Source organism: Ascidia mentula, chromosome 2 (genome assembly GCF_947561715.1).
Source record: "Ascidia mentula chromosome 2, kaAscMent1.1, whole genome shotgun sequence".
NCBI lineage: Eukaryota > Metazoa > Chordata > Ascidiacea > Phlebobranchia > Ascidiidae > Ascidia > Ascidia mentula.
Genome location: NC_138567.1, coordinates 15917010 through 15934153, shown reverse-complemented (window position 1 = coordinate 15934153; position 17144 = coordinate 15917010). Strand labels below are relative to the sequence as shown.

At 37.7% G+C, this 17144-nt stretch overlaps 3 protein-coding genes across 3 annotated transcripts in view; 2 read left to right on the top strand and 1 right to left on the bottom strand.

Moving 5' to 3' along the window:
• Nucleotides 1-17144, top strand: part of LOC145890445 (uncharacterized) — a 74619-nt gene that overhangs the window by 43975 nt on the left and 13500 nt on the right. The window lies entirely within an intron of this gene.
• The window catches only part of LOC145888931 (uncharacterized), a 64696-nt gene that overhangs the window by 42851 nt on the left and 4701 nt on the right, over nucleotides 1-17144 (top strand). The window lies entirely within an intron of this gene.
• On the bottom strand, nucleotides 1629-15899 carry LOC145888933 (uncharacterized). Its single transcript, XM_082979803.1, has 19 exons — nucleotides 15423-15899; nucleotides 15185-15272; nucleotides 14170-14276; nucleotides 13213-13382; nucleotides 12295-13154; nucleotides 8157-8261; nucleotides 5904-6031; nucleotides 5548-5689; nucleotides 5294-5484; nucleotides 4912-5041; nucleotides 4718-4824; nucleotides 4437-4582; nucleotides 4261-4357; nucleotides 4056-4179; nucleotides 3760-3950; nucleotides 3300-3420; nucleotides 2940-3040; nucleotides 2723-2842; nucleotides 1629-2417 (listed from the first exon to the last, which is right to left on the bottom strand). Exons 1-19 carry the CDS (start codon nucleotides 15897-15899, stop codon nucleotides 2370-2372), a joined length of 3453 nt encoding a protein of 1150 aa, XP_082835929.1. The 3' UTR covers nucleotides 1629-2369.

Sequence of the window (17144 nt, the reverse complement as noted above, 5' to 3'; positions counted from 1 at the left end):
GTATCAGGATTTTGTGACTTAATCAAGGTTTGAATTTCTGTCGGCATGCGTTGCAGAAATTCGTTTAACACTAATTTTCGTGCTAATTGATTAGTATGCGGGTTTTCAGCACAGGCGTTTGCCAAACGATTTAAATAAACACTTGGGAATTCGTTGGGGAGTTGGATAAGGTTTGAAATGTCCGTCTGCCAAATTTGGGCGCCCAATCCGGTAGCTTGCTTAATTATTGCCTTCTTAAGGGTAGTATACGGCGTATCAGTTACAGAGGCCTGCGAAATTAAATTCTGGAACTGGGACGTTTGCTCTTTCGAAAAACTTTTTAACAAAAAATCAAATTTGTCAGAATCGGAGGTAATTGCCTTTTTCTAAAATTGTCTGTCGGCATATTGGAAGTATTGCATATGGCTTTGGGCATTGGGCCAAAATCTAGCGAGCTGGAAATTTTGTTTTACCATCGGCTGTAGTTGCGCTTCATTTGCGGCGTTATCGTGATTGTGCGCCGGGGAAATTAACTGATTTGTTTCCGATGACACACTACGCGGCGAAACTAAGGGAAATTCTGCTTCGCTTGTTGACATGGGCGAAAAAGTGGCTTCCTTTATGAATTTACTCAACGTGGTTGTCACAAGTTTGTTTGGGTTTAAACCCAACACAAAGGTTGATAAAAAAATGGCGACTGGAGCAATATGCTGGCTTGGGGAAAATGGGTTGCAAATGCCGAAACAACAGGCGTTTGCATTAATTTGTAATTGCCAAAAACAACAGGCTTTTGCGTTAGCAGTCTGTAATTATTATGGTTTCCTATTGGTAGTGACAAGCCGTTATGCCGGACAAACAATTGGCGCTAAACTATGTAAGTTTATAAAAATTTCCCTAGCGACCTAGGTCTTATGGGAGCTATTAGGCTTTTAAAGGGTAAAACACAATATGCACATTGAAAAAAATGATCATGCAATAAAAAGTCGGTTATCAATAAACAATTAAATGCGTGTGCGAGCGATTATAGTTTTTGAATTATTCGTTTTTGTTATTGTCGAAGGTATTCTACCTCTCGTTGGGCAGAATTGCTGGGGTTGTTCCGATCTCCTTCGCTGTGCTGTTGGGTTCCAAGATGTTGAGTGGGGCGTCTTCCTTGTTGTGAAAACGAGTCCGCTGGTCCAAGTGGTGAACGTGATTTGGTTCTGATGTTGCGTGGGGGAGGTGTAGAAGGTTCCTTGCTTCCAGATGATTGTCTTCGGCGCCTAAGTGCGCTTGACAAGAGGGGGGCCAAGGTTGAGTGGTTGCGCGGCCGGAAATAGAGCTGGAGTTCCTGGTCAAAAAATATTTGAGAAGTTGGAGACAGATTGTCACCTGGGTTTCTGGTTTGGCGTGCTGGTTGCCTGGAGTTGTACGGGCTGCGTCGTCGGTTTGCCGGGTATCTTGGTGTACTGGCTGGTGAAACACGTCTGCTTCTTCTTTCTGATCTCAAGGGAGTTGCCGAAGACGGGGCACTATTGTAAATAACTCTAAGGGTCTCAGAGATATTTAACAGGGTCTCGATGGCCTGAGCGGTTATTGAGTCTCTTTGGTGGTTAAACCTGCTTCTGCCCCGTTCTATAAAGCACCCAGAACCAAGATCTCTTCCCGAATAATTGTATTCATTTCTGTTATCTTCTTCATTACGACGGTACATTACAACTTTCAATACAACGTTATTAGGATGCCAGCAAAATAGAATCAAATAGAATCAAATAGAATTAGAATGAATTTACCGGTCTAACCTGGGCTTTTTAACGCTCTCCATTATGAGAGCTGATTGGTCAATAATGTCACGTGATATCATGAGGCGCTTGAAGTAATATAATACAAGAACATAGGTGTGATGTGACATAAGCATAGGAGGACATTTTATGTGGTAAACAGGATGTTGAATGAATCACTTTACTCGAGAATATTCGATGGCTCAATCATTTGGGTCACATTGTGGGATTATGCAGTACATGTGCAAAGCTGCGCGCAAAACATTACGCAATACAAGCACTGGTTTCTGTGACGTATGTTACACACGCAAAACATTACGCAATACAAGCACTGGTTTCTGTGACGTATGTTACACACGCAAAACATTACGCAATACAAGCACTGCTTTCTGTGACGTATGTTACACACCGAAGTGATATCGTAAACATTTTATTTTTTGCAGGAGTTCACGCAGGGCAGAAAAAAAATGTCCACCACATACAGAAACTCATGTTTGATTTATACAGGATCATGTTTTTGTAAATAATTTACACATATACACACTACATATTATGTGTACATTTAGTATATATGATATATACATAATCACGATATAAACTATATGTCAGAGACCAAATACTTAAAAACATTCATCCTTCCTGGAAAGGAGTTGCTCCTCCAACACTCAGGTGAGCATTCTATAAAAGTTCGGACAAGTTTGTGTTTAAAAAAGTTTCAAATGTTTCTTGGCAAATTCAACTTACAGGACAAAAATCTCCGGTTATACGAAAGAGTTAATATTGTAAAACACTAATATATTATAGACATATATTTACAACAATAATATTTTATAGGGGAGGCTACCGAAAAAGTATAAAATAGTATACAGCGCAAAAGCACAATCTTCATAAAAAATATTTTCGAATTTTTATTCTTGCGTTTGTATCTTCAACATCAGCAATGATAGGTCGGCAGGGGCCTATTGAAGATCAATATTATATACCTGTATTTGGTCATGCTTAGATTTCGAGCTAATGAAAACCCGTTTTGTGAGGTGTGTTGTGACAAGTGGGACTTCCGCAACTCCCAGGTTGGACATTGTAAAGTTGACGCGCTGCATGATCTGCAAAAGCATGTTGTAAGTGTATGGAAATAAAGGACACATTATGAGGAAATAAAGTTGAACGCAGTTGGAAGGAAATTTCAATCTCATTTCTTACTTGCATGATATCGTTTTTGTCGCCATATTCCTCCAAGTTTTCACACAATGCGCTCACAAATGTCGATCCACAAGAATCAACGCCGTATTTCAGATTGTAACCTACATTAAACGGTATTTTGAAGCCATTTAGGTGGTAGAACATATCGTATTCGAAGAAGCTGTTACACATTATTATCATATCTCTTTATCCCCTCTAGCGGTTACGTGAGATTTCTATGATAATTCTTTGGTGTGATCAAGCGAGAGAAATGCAGGGCAGTAAAGAGAAGGACTTGTTGTGCTTAAAGGGCTTACTTTTTATCGCATACACCTCACTAGTTTAAAGCAAATCTCACACGAGCACTAAGAAACTACTTACTTGAGCGGGAGTGAACAACCAAAACATTTGTAAGTATTGGTGAAACTTCTGGATATTTTGTCATGCTGCTTGTGTCATCAAACAAACCACTTCCATTGTCTTCCTCTGAACTATTCGGTTCCTACGACGATCGCAAAACGTATTGTAGAAACGTATTAAGTAAAAGAAATACTGCGCTCTTAAAACCAATTTGAATTTTTTAAATTACCTTAAATAAGTGACTTGTTAGTTATAAGTAACACAAGTAACGTAGAATTCACAAATAAGTTCCATAACATTGCTATAAGTGCGGAAGCATATTTTCTTGGCCAATGGCTATTGTGATATCGTTGTGTTTGCATCTTTACTATGAGGACAAAGAATATTCACATTGTCCCTACGTATTTTTGCCAATTATGTGTTTCTAATTGCTCTATAGTGTTAGTGTGTGGCCTCTGTTATAAAAAAACAAGCGTTTAACCTGGACAAAAAACAGTTTTGTTGCATCTTTTAGTTTAGGGCATTGCTCGGAAGTAAATTTCGTCAGCAGGTTTCCGAGTATCGTTGTTAGATTAGCGTCTCCATCGTCGCCGTTTTCACCGTATTCGTATTTCAATGTGAGCAACGCGCAGACAAAAATGCTGGTATTATCGTGGTTGGTATTGGAGAGGTCTGAACATTTAAACAAACAAATTGTGCATGCAATATATAAAACATAACTTTTTATAAAAACAAAAATTCTTGTATGCAGAGATTTTACAATCACGTGACACTTACATGAATCAACGACTTGAGACATATCTGCAGCAGATGTGAAGTTGTACTCATGGCAAGAAAATCTCAGGTTTTCAGCGGTCATCTTTAAATTGTCTCGGTCATATTGGTAGCGTTTGGCGTAGTCCTGTTTACGTAAAATTCCTTAGTTAAATTCACAGACGAAAAATTCAAACGTTATAATATATTCTAAAATATATTCAGGTACCTGACTAGTTAAAAGCAAAAATTGCTTGTTTTCGCTGTTAGATCTCAAAGCGTTTTCGGGCACTCCTTGATGAATAGGATTCGGCTTCCCATTTAAACTAAATATAAAATATTTAGAATATTTTCCATATTTTTAAAAATCATATTGCTCATGTCTAATTGCATTGCAACACCTACGCAGAATTTGGTTCTGATGCTATCGGAAAATAAAAATCCATTGTCAATTGTGATGTTGCTGATGGTAGGTGTTTTCTGATGACCGTTCCATCCTGGTTTTCAATTGTTTCTTTTTTTGCTATTTTGAAGTTGATTTTACATAGAACCTGTAAGTATTGGGACAGCAATATAAACATGCATTATGTGGTAATCGTTTTTTTTAGTAAATCCATTTGCTTGCATCTTACTAAAAAATTTTACGGAAATTATGGTAAGATAGCTTTACAAAACTACAAACCTACTTCATTTATAGAAAAGTCTCGTTTTGTTTCCAAAAACTCCTCGAACGAACTGCATAGATTTTGAATGAATATGGTTCCTTCCGATGGTTCGCGTTTTGCTGAGCAACCTAATCACATTGAACACGTGGTTATTCATAGATTCAAATCAGGAACTAATTATTTTCCCATTGTTTTTTCAGTAAATATGATAAAACCTGGTAAGGTTGAGTGAGCAATCAGAAAGTGTGCTTCGGGTGAAATAGACATGTTTGATAAATTCTTCAAATTTGGTGACTCGAATGGCTTCCCCACTTTAAACAAGTGTTTTTGTTTTCCTCTGCAAGCCTGAAAAAACAATCGCCTAATAAAACAGTCTGGATTTTCATATACCGTGCAGTGCCGAATGTATTTACGTGTTTAGCTGCTATATCTTTCAATTGTTAGTTTGTCTATGAAGTGCATGTATATATGTATATTTGCACAAATTTTAGGAAATTTGATCAAAGTTAATACATTTCGTTTTAATTTTGTATACCCATACTTACCCATACCAAATGCATACTTATTAAAACAGCCGGAAAAAAACGTTGCACTTACCTGTATAAAGAAAAACTTCGGTTTTCCGGATAATTCCTCGCATTTTGAATCAACAAAGCAATCCAACACTTCTTCAAAGTAAAACATTTGGTCGTATGCTGCCAGCCGAAGACCGTTAACGCTTGGTTCGCCATGAGTTAAAAATGCACAAGCGAAGCATGAATATGTGGAGTCATGATACTCTTTGGAATCTGGTAGATAAATACAAAACAATTTCTTTGACATTCACACTAATCTAAATCGAGATTGCTTACAACTTTCAAGTTTGGCAAATATTTCTTTTTTTCCTTGGTCCTTAAAAATTTTCGGAACAAACCCCAGTTTTTTAGCAACCTTGGAGAGCCTTTCCACATCTTTTTCTGTTCCATTTCGTGTTCCTTTCTTACTTTCAAATTTCTTATTTTGCAAAATAGAATGAATTTTAGTAAATTAACTAATCCCGTTGCACTATGCTTACGCACATCCAAAACTAAAGGAAGGCAAGTTAAGTAAAATGTAAATCTATCTGTGTTGGAACAAAATTTACATGCGAAAAATGTCTTAAAAACATTTGACAAAAATTGAGTTAATTGACCACCACTGAGAATATCTTTTTTTGAAATGCACTTACAAATTGATTAAAAATGAAAAAAGCCCCCATAGGGCCATCGTTGATTTTGTATTGCAAATTTAAGGGACCCAAAGACGATAAGTCACTTGTAGCATTGAACGTGCGCCTCGTATCTTGCTTTGTTGAATCTGAAAAGGCAAAACGTTTGGAAACAATTTGCATGTTTTTCATATTACATTATCTTGGTTAAAACTGATAGGCTTGGAAACTGTGGCGGATGTCATTAAAAAGGACATCAAATTCGCAACGTACCTAAATTATATGTAACATCCTTCCGTTTTACCGTTTTATATTACACAATGCTGCTCGTATCCCAATCCTCATTGCAACAAACAGAATGCTTGACGCTGCTGCAATTAATGCGACATACGTTTTGGAATTTGTTGCATTCTTTCTCTCCATGCTAAACTTAATAATTAAAAATTAAATTGACGTTGTAGGTTAATCCTTTTTTTTTGAAGAATTGCCTTGCTTGTGAAGCATCACACAACAACATTGAAATCGCTACTGTTATTCTGTAACTGGAGATCACGCGATCCTATACGTACATCACCGTGCCCACACGGTACACGTCATCATATACGTATGATGGGAACTCAAAGCCCCGCATTGTGGAACCTATCAACATGTGAAATAATAAACCAGCGGGTTTAAACACCACCAAAGCACCATATAATATTATACAGGGGTTATTACATCTTGCATGATGCGCATAAATCTTCCCAATGCATCCGATTATGTGTGTTTTTCAGGTATGTTTTTTTATCCGATCGATGAAGCCACAAAATCATTCACACTCAAACCAGCACTATATACCGTATAATGTGCTGACATTTGGGTGTATTAGTTGGTAAGCCGTTCTGTTTCCAAGTAATTTATTTTGATGTAATTTGTGTATGAAGCATTGCATCGATAGTTTTAAAACTAAAATTTGCCATTGTTAACCTTTGAGATATAACGCAGTAAGGACACTACCCTAATCAGTGGTTTCTAACGTGTGGAATAAATAAAGGCTTGTGAAACACTGCTTCAGGCGATTATATATCCGTGGGGTATTAATAAAAGGGTGGTTCGCGCGCCGCAAGTTTGTAATCCAAGACTCGCTAATCCCTTGTGACATGAGTGGATAAAAAAGTGGAAGAGTACTTGCGCGGGGCAAGCCACCCCTGGCAAAACGGCAGGAGACAACTAATCTTCATTTTTTTTGACGTATATCGAATAAGGTCAAGGAATGGATAACATTGGCACCGTTATCCATTCCCTTTTTTCTTGTGTTTTCTTACATTTTTCTTGCGATTTATTTTTTGTTTGTGTGTTTATGCGCTTGATGCATCATTGTTAACATAACCCTAAGGAAGTCTCGCCGGATGGCAGACGAAACGTCGGTTTCAAATAAACACTAGAAACTTAAGTGCCAGAAGAACAATTCTGATTTATAAGGATGCCTGGCAGCAAAAATAGCAGTATATAGGTATGTAAGGCTGTATCATCATAGTGCAGTATCTGGCCCCATATCTTTACTAAAATACTATCGCACCAGCTCAGTGGTTCTCAACCAGTAGTCCCGGGGCCCTGCAGAGTGTTGTCAATGGGTCTGTGGCAACCTTTAAATATTAACGCCATATTTTGATAAATTCCAATTTATGTTTATGGATTGTTCAACAAATCTTGAAATCAAAACTACAGAACTAAGCATGTTATGGCCTTTTTATATGACAAGCAAAAATGCATTGTGATGTGCAACCTGGACTTAATTTCAGTAGAAGCAAAATTATCCAAAAACCTGTGGTGAGGGCCCACCTGGGCAAAAAGTTTTGAGAACCACTGAGCTAGGTTATCATCATTTATAACATATGTTTAAACAACAGTGCTGTGTAGCAATGGCTTTCAATTGTTTTGAGATGGGTTCACAAAACCTGTATTTTTTTGCCCGCAATCAAGTTTACAACATCAGTAGCTACATCTAGAAAATGCGGCTTTTTAAACAAAATGTGTATGGCTGTAAAGTTTGATAAATAACACAACAGAAAATGAGTATCAATTTTACTTATCAGCATACACGGCAAAAAAATCGCACTAATTGGTGACACTGTACTGTAGTAGGTTGCCGTATATTGTTTTGGCCTATTTAATAAAAGATTATCAAAATTATAAATGTACCAAATGCATCAGGTGACATTGAAAATGAATAAAACTTAACTTAAACATAATTTTTCAGATATATTTTGACATTATAATACTTTTCAATATTACCTGCTTCATGCTCATAACCTTGAGTGAAATCAGTGGATAAATGAGTTCGGGTAACATCACCAAGTGCAGGAGATCGGTTTCCTGCATCAGAGTTCGGATTGGATTCTGTGACCAAAATACAAACATAGAGTGATTTCATATCAAATCACCAAATTTGAACCACATTTCTGACCCGACCCTTTTCAAATTCAGTGAAATTTACACAGCAGCTTTAGGATGATAAAATAACTAAAAGTTCCAAATTTTCCAAAAAATAACCAAGTAAAAATTTTGATGGACAAACAAAAGCTTAATGACTGATAAGCAAACATATAAATGGTAATTTTTTTATACACTGTCTGTACTTTAATTTTTTATTATTCACATGCAATGAAAAAGTGCTGTGTAAATATGTTATTTTCACAAGCAGAAGAATTTTTCCACCCTTACATATTTATATGAGCAGCATGGTAGAGCATATAAGATTAATATTTTACCTGGTAACAAAAGTTATATAAAATAAACCACATTATACGTATAAAAATCTCTTTTATTGACATATGCATTTATGTGTGTGTTATCATGATATAGTATTGTTTGTGAAATTTTCTGACAATATGAGCAGTAATACCAGCTAAGTTTGTGATGTTGAAAATTGGATTCTGGCCAGTTCAGGAAGGGCACAGTATGACACTGATAAGTGTCCAATGATTTGAAAGGAAAAAAGGAGGCACATAGCCAGTTTCACAGCATGATATCTGGGAGTTATTTGACAAGCCAGACCTTTTACAGCACAGCATAAATTTACTTCAGTATCGAATACCAACTGACACTGTGATCACTTCTGTTTGTCCTGGACACAAAGCACAGTTTTTAGGAATGTATTCCCTTCGTGAAAAAAATGTTGCAATCCATTCAAGACCCACAAGACAGGCAAACCTGTAAAAAAGGGTATTCGCATTATATCCTTGGAATTAGCAAAGGCGCACGATAAACTTGGACTGATCCCAGGAGAGAAAATTTGTCCACAGTGCCGTGCGTTACTTTACAAACAGGCCTCTTCATCCACTAGCAGCAGTGTTGAAACAGAAGAGTTTGAGTCGCCAACTACAGTGATGGAAACACTGAATGAATCAATGGAAGTTTTGGGCGAGTCACCTATGGTCAAAAGAAAGTTTCAACAAAAAAGATACCAAGAAGAAAAACTACAAAAAATGTCCGGTGATCAACTGACCGAACAACATTACAAACAATTACCAAATCAACAGAAGACTTCAAGGAAAATTTTGCTCACAAACTTCAACACCTGCAGAGACATGACTTCATTGCGCAACAACAGGCCAGTTACTTACAACACTTGAAAGAAACAATTAGCTCTGATTCTCCAATTGTTATTGGTGACTTTGCAGAAAATTATTCATTTGTGTTACAAGATGCAGTACAAGGCTTTCATTGGACCAACAGCCAGGCCACTATACATCCATTTGTTGTTTATTACAGACCACTAAGCTCTGATGCTCTAATGCATTTCAACTTTGTGACAATTTCAGATTGCTTAAAGAATGACACAACAGCAGTGCAGTGTTTCCAGAAACACCTGGTACAATTCCTTCAAAGCAAAATTTCTACAAAACAACTTCACTACTTCACAGATGGAGCAGCATCACAATACAAAAATAAGAAAAACTTCATTAATTTAATCTATCATAAGAAAAACTTTAAAGTTGAAGCAGAGTGGAACTTTATTGCCACATCTCATGGAAAAGGACCATGTGATGGGCTGGGTGGCACAGTTAAACGCCTAGCAGCTAGAGCCAGCTTACAGAGGCCGTATGAGCAACTAATCCAAACACCAATGCAACTATATGAATTTGCGAAGGCACATATTCCTACAGTGTCATTTTGCTTTGTGCCGGAACACACTATTGAGGAAGAGAAGGCTTGGCTGGAAGACCGCTTTCAATTGGCCGTGGCAATTAGTGGCACCCAAAAGTTTCATTCCTACATGTCGGTGTATGAGTCGGAGTTACATCTCATGGTAAAAGAATATTCCTTCTCCAGTAAAAACATGAAAAAACGAGTGTCTTCCCTTCCTTGTTCGGAAGACATTTCTTGGAAAGATGTAGTTGGATATGTAACAGTGGAGTTTGATACCAAATGGTGGCTGGCAATTGTAATACAATCCAACAATGAAACAGATAACATCAAAGTAAAATTTTTGCATCCCGCTGGCCCATCCCCATCATTTGCCTATCCGTCAACTGAAGATTCTTTGATGATCACAAAAGCAACCATTTTAACAAGTGTCAATCCAAAAACTGCAACAGGAAGAGTATACACACTCACTCAGAAAAAACAACACCAAGCAACAGAAACCCTTCAACTGAGGTTAAGAAAAAAATAAATCCTAGCAGAAGAGTTTTTTTGTTTTTTCCAGTGTATTGCTTTGTTTTTAGTGCTATGTTTGCTATTTTATTTCATGTGTGAACTGTATTTGTACATACTGTGAAAAAAATAAAATGGGGAATAGCCATTGCATAATACATAGTACATGGAAGTGGCATGGTGAAGTATAGCAAACGAACAAATATTGCTACCACCAAAAAGCTGCCTCTAAATTTTACTGTATAATTTGTCCATTCAAATTTTTGGGTGTCATGCATTATTATGATATAGAGAGCATTTGGACCAAAAAGAATTTTTTTTTTTGAAATGATATATTTACGTTATGAACCCTAAAACTGTAAAGAAAAATGTTTTTTTGAGGGGTTGTAATAAAAACATTCCACATTATTCATATAAATTAAAGGTAAAGTCAATTAGGCCTTGCTGCAACCTTCAAAATGAGTCCAGCATAGTAGAAATCCACCCAGAAATGGCTGAGATATACCAAAATATATATCGCCATCTACTGGCAGTAAGGCTATAACTTAAAAGTATGGTAACTCGAAAAGTACATGGTCAATTTCAACGAAATTTGAAACAATGTGCAAGTGTTTGTGCTTTAGCAAGTGTACCAATTTTGGGCTAAATCCAAAAAGGTCATGCTTTATGGGTTGGGTGATTTGACATGAAATCACTCCATATTAAACTTTGAGGGTTCCGGTTTTTCCAACAGGTTACTCCGCATATGATTAGTGAATGCTATAATTGTTGTTGAAATAACAATTTCAATAGTTTAGTTTGACACGGGCAAAAAGATTCACAGATATCTCACAGTGCAATATCTGGCCCATATTTTTACTACACTGCTGCTATAACAATAATGCACTAGGTCAGTGGTTCTTAAACCAATGGTCAGCAGTCCCCTGGGGATTCGTAAAGGGTTGCTAGGGGGTCTGTGGCAACCTCAAAATACTGACGCTGACGTCATATATTGAGAAACTAAAAAAAGTGTACGCATTGTGCAACAAATCCTGAAAACAAAACTATAGAAGCATGTTACAATCTATCGCAAACAAAAATCGCATTGTGCTGTGCAACCTAGAATTTTGTCTCAGAAGAAGCAAACTGCGCCCAATGTTAGTGAAGTTTACACATATTAGTTAGTTACACCGATGGTCATGTTATGCCTACGATTGACTGCACTTATCCCACAAAAACAAACATTAAGACGGAAAACTAAGATCTTGCGAAGGCCAGAAGAATCGTCATTGCAATATGATTATGACGTTGTATGGTCAGATTGTAATGTTTGAATTGAGGCCGAAACAGCGTTTTGTCACATATTTAATGAATCCACATCTTCCAAAATACGCCCAAAGAGCGAACCCCTTCTACTACATCTGTCAACGTCCAATCGCCGTCACCCACAAACGACAATCAGAGACATCGAACCTATAATTATCTCAGCATACGTTTTCTATATAAGCCACCTTAGCAAAAAAGCAGAGATTTGAATAGACACGGAAAGTCAAAGGGTTGTGTAAACGGTGCCACCTGAGGTTGTGAATTCGTCGTATTGCTAATTATGTATTAAACTGATCGATTGATTTTGGGTTAAAGAGTAGCCTTTTTATCAAGGGTCAGATATATGGCAGTGTTGGGCCTTTATTTTTGATGCCGTGCAAGTTTTACTTATGCGCATACAAGACAAAACAGAGCAGAATAATGGGGCAGAAAAAGCGGTAGACCTAATCTGCAAAACATCAAAACAAACCTGAAAATCTTTGACGTCTTGTTGAATAGCTATCAAGTGGAACCAATCGATCAAGTTTGATAGGAAAGGGATCTTTGATGTCCATCTGTCTGACAACATCTTCCACTTGTTGCTCGATCACTTCTGGGCTTTGCTGGTCGAGAAGTTGCTGCAATCTCTCACAGATTTCGATCATCGTTGGTCGTTTAGATGGATCTTGATCCCAACACTGCTTCATCAGTTGCTCGAGGTTTTCAACGATTACTCTATCGCTGTCGTTGAGATTAAGCTTCAATTCTTCTATTCTGGAACAGTTTGGTCTTGTCCCTTCCTTGATGGAATCCAGTAAAGCTTTAAGGTTGCCGGTCGGATATGGCAATGCACGCACGACAACAGTAAACACCATTACACCGAAAGCGTAAGCATCAAGTTCTTTTGTGGGTTTCATGGTGAAGTCTCTTAGTTTTTCAGGTGCCGTGTACATCGCAGTGAATTGAGGTCTTTCCTTCTTGCTTCTTGCCGAAGAATCAACGGTCGTCGAACCAGTTAAGGTTGCGAGTTCAGCATTTCCAAAGTCGCATAGTTTGAGGAGCATAGTTCTGGTAAGCAACTCATTCTCTGGTTTGACGTCTCCGTGAACCATTCTCTTCAGAGGTAAACCGTGGCAAGCTTTGAGACCTTTTGCAGCATCGTGTAAAAGCCGGACACGTAAGGGAAATCCCAATGAAATATAATGCTTCAGTAATAACTGAAGCAAGTTTCCACATTCGCAAAACTCCATGACGATCCCGATGGCAAATGGCCATTCGGTCCAACCGTAGACACGAACTATGTTGTCATGATCGCCTAGTTCGTGCAGGTTTTCCACTTCCTCCCAGAACCTGCAGGAAAATTACGATAAAAAAAGTACAACTTAAGGTAATTATAGGCTGCACTTACATATGCTTGAACATCTCTGCATCTTGAGGTCCACCAGCTGTAATGACTTTGACTGCAACGTATCGTTTTAAACGAATATGATACCCAATCAAGACATCTCCGTATCCACCAGTTCCAGCAATAAAGTTGACTGGATCACATCGAATGTCCCCAGCGTTGATTAATGAGTACTACACCGAAATGAATAAAAACATGTTTACAGAATTCTGAAGCATTCACTATTTTATATTTAACATATCTGCATCGAAGAAGACATTAGTATCGTTTAAGGCTGTAAGGCATCTACTAACGGACGTTAACCTACTTTAACATTACGATCCGTAGGCCGAACATGTTGTGTCTGTAGATTCATCATTATTTATACTTGGGCTTAATATAACAAAGAAACAGTAACTTTCATCCACTAGCTTACGCGTCTCCATCTCTTACAACAGAGTTACGCCAAAATGAAGAACATTCTTTGGCAGTAGTTTGGTCGTGCAAAAAGTCTCGTGGATGTTTGGGTTAAAGTGTATCGTGGAGATTGATTATAAGACCCTTTTTTGCCTCTATTAGCGAAAAAGACCATGGACGAGATGTCCCCACGGTTGGCCAATCGTTTCGCTACAACTATTTTTTAAGTGCGCCAAGATATAACCATTGTTGACGGATTGCTTCTCAAATGGCTCCGGACTTTTATACCCAAAGTCATGTCCCTTGTCCCTTACTAGTTTTAAAAAACCTAAATTCTGAGATAAGTATCAGGAAATCTTGCAAGCATTTTACTGAAATTTTTATCGGAAACGCACGCTTGGATCGGTGGAGAGGAAGGTTTTGTTCGTTCGCAAATATTTGCACGATTTTTTATCGTTCTGGTTGGTTACTAAAACTGCATGTTCGACTAGATTCTAATTTTATTGTTTCAGATGCGCACAGCACAATTTTTAAATTTTGAAAGTATAACAAAAGAATAAAAACCTGGGGTTGCTGATATGATTCTTTTTCAACAGTTGCATCAACATTATCTTTTATCTTTGGTTGTATTTTGGGGGATTCTTGGGTACTTAATTGCAGTTCCTCTGTTTCTAAGATGAAAAATATTCTGAGCATAAAAGCCAACAAAATTGCCCGGATGATAAAAGACGAACAAAAGAGAGTTACTTAGATTCAAAATGCTACAAAAGAAAACTCCAAACAACCAGACTGATGTGACAACATTGTAAAATATGGATGGTAGAATTAGGAAAGCTACATGTCACAACGAGGCTTTTAAAGTTCTTTGTGTTTTCCCCGCTACTTGCGTTGTGACGTCTATAGCGGCTGTGACGTAATAGTGTACAGGATTGCAACATGCACCCTGGCCATGTTTCACTATTAATAGTGAATGCGCTGCATTTGTACAGTTCAACTTGAATTTGCTGTGTCTAGTTATATTTAGAGCTAGCTTTTAATAAAACATAAGTCGGTTGTCGTTTTGATGATTTTTGAGAGAAATACTTGTTGGATTCGGTTCAGAATGGGCTCGATTTTCAAGAAGGGGCTTTTCTTTAAAATATGCCTGCAGGAGAACTGCGCATGTGCGTGTATATCCGAGAAACATCGTCGCTACATATCTTTAATTTTTAATGTGAGGACATAGCTTGACCCCACCTTCATTGTGGCGCAATTTCGGGTTTCCCCGATTTTTGAACCTACGTACAATTGTACACTAGACCCGCAGTTTGTTATAACTTATGAAAAGGTTTAATTTGGACTTGGGTTTCCAAAAGGTTGGTATGTTGCCGGTAATATTGTTGTTAATGATATTTGCTGTATCAAGTGAATGTTCGTTTCATGGCAGAGAACCGACGTTGTGTGAATGGTTGGTGCGAGGAGCAAGGTACGGGGTTGCGTTCCGTCATATGGGAAAATCTAAATGTGGCAGTTGGCACGTACCAGGCCTTGCAGATTTTACGAAGCAAATCACAACTGTTACACTGCATATTCTACTTACTATCAGATGCCTCTGTTGTAAGTTCTAAATATTGCAGCTCTGTATGGGGTAGAAGTTGACACAAGGTTTGCAAATCCTTATGAAAGATCTGCAACAAATGAAAGTTGTATCACCAAAGTTAAGCAATAGCTAAATTTAAAAGGTATTACTTTCTGCACATATTTGTTGAATTATTAACTGATAATTCAAATTTGTTTATTTTGGACACTGTGTTTCAGGTATGTTACAAAATATTTGCCTGAAATGACTTTAGTCCATCTGTACAAGTGGTGGCAATGTTTCCTTTGAACTTTTTTTGCAACTTTTCCCATTGTTGATTGCTTATTTCCACCTCATCTCTGGCTATTATCTCAATGGTGTGGAAATTGTCCACTTTATCCTGATTATTCTTATTGTATTCACCAAGTAGGGCATTGATCTCTTTTAAAATTTCACCCGACGCACAATCACTGTTTAGGCGATTAGCAAGGTTTTCCCCGTCAGTAGCAACTGTTACCACAATACTTCCATGTGTAATATCAACCACATGCGCACCCCTTCTTTCAAAAGGTTGTGATACAGCTTGTATATATCCCTCTTTCTTTGTAATTGTCCATGGTAGGAGCCCTCCATGTAAGTACTCAGGTTCCACAACTGATGCAATTGGTGCAACTGCAACACCTGGACCACCAAGCCGAATATGCAAAAACTTTAAATCAAACACTTGTTCCTCCATTTTAGTGCTATATGTAGCTACAGCACCAATGTCAATCTTTCCAACAATTTTGGTATTGTTTGCTACAACATTCAAATAAAGTATTAACATATTATAAAACGTACTTTTGCACACACTGTGCGATTGTGTCTTCACATCAACATTTAATAGAATGCACCGATTGAAGCCCTTTTTAAAAATAGCGTCCTAAATATAACTTGCTAATCTTATTGTATGATCTAAACCTGTAGCATTATATACACTTCCTGGCATGTCTGCATGCAATGGAAATTACACAAATACGTTGCAAAGTAACCAAAACCATGCAAAAAGATATCCATCTGAAGCAATTCGAAAAATTTTGGTAATCTTCAAATTGTCGACTATACTAACTATTCCCATGCTGCCTCTGGCTTTGTATACTTTGCAGTCAAAGCGGATAAAACCATACTCTTACAGTTTAGTACTCATCAGCTTATAACCCACACTATACAAGGAGGTGTTGCCTTTTCGCCATTCTGACCAATAAGTTTACAGTATAGAGTTAATCGTTTGTTTCCTGACGTCTCTGTTTCACACTGAATTCAACAGGTAGTAGTAGGCTGTGTGTTTATATTCATGTGATAACCGCAGCCTACGCGCTTCCGTTTGGTTTCCGTGCGACATAAGCAGACACCAGCACATCAAGCAGTGCTACATACAACACCTAATATCCAAACCAAATGCGCTCGTTACCTGGCGAATCTATTGAGTAAAGCATTGTCACACGCCACCAATAGCTCAAGTCCTTTCTCTCAACATTCCAGTCGCCAAGCCACTTTACACATGTCAGGCTTTTATCCCTTTGTTTAGCTCGCGCAAACGTTATAAAATAAACTTTTCAGAAGCAATCGTATGGGCGCAATGGAGGTAACCAGTGCGATAACACCATCGTGTCGGGAAATGATTGATGAATTTAGTAAAAATATATGAAAATAGCCTTGTTCAAGCAAGCCGACTTGAATTCCAGTGCAAGCCTTTGTAGGCATAGTAAGTCGATCACAAATGTTGCGATTATACCTGATTCGGCAAATTTACTGTTATTTTCTTTCTTTCCTGTGCAACACCACATGGTAATACCCCTCTTCCACTAATTGTTTTATAGGACATTGGCATCCCCTTTAGGACAAGTCCGAGCCAAACACTTTTGGAATAATAAACATTTTGTCGAGCAAATATATCGCGCTATATATGTCAATATATCGCGCTATATATGTTCACCTTTCA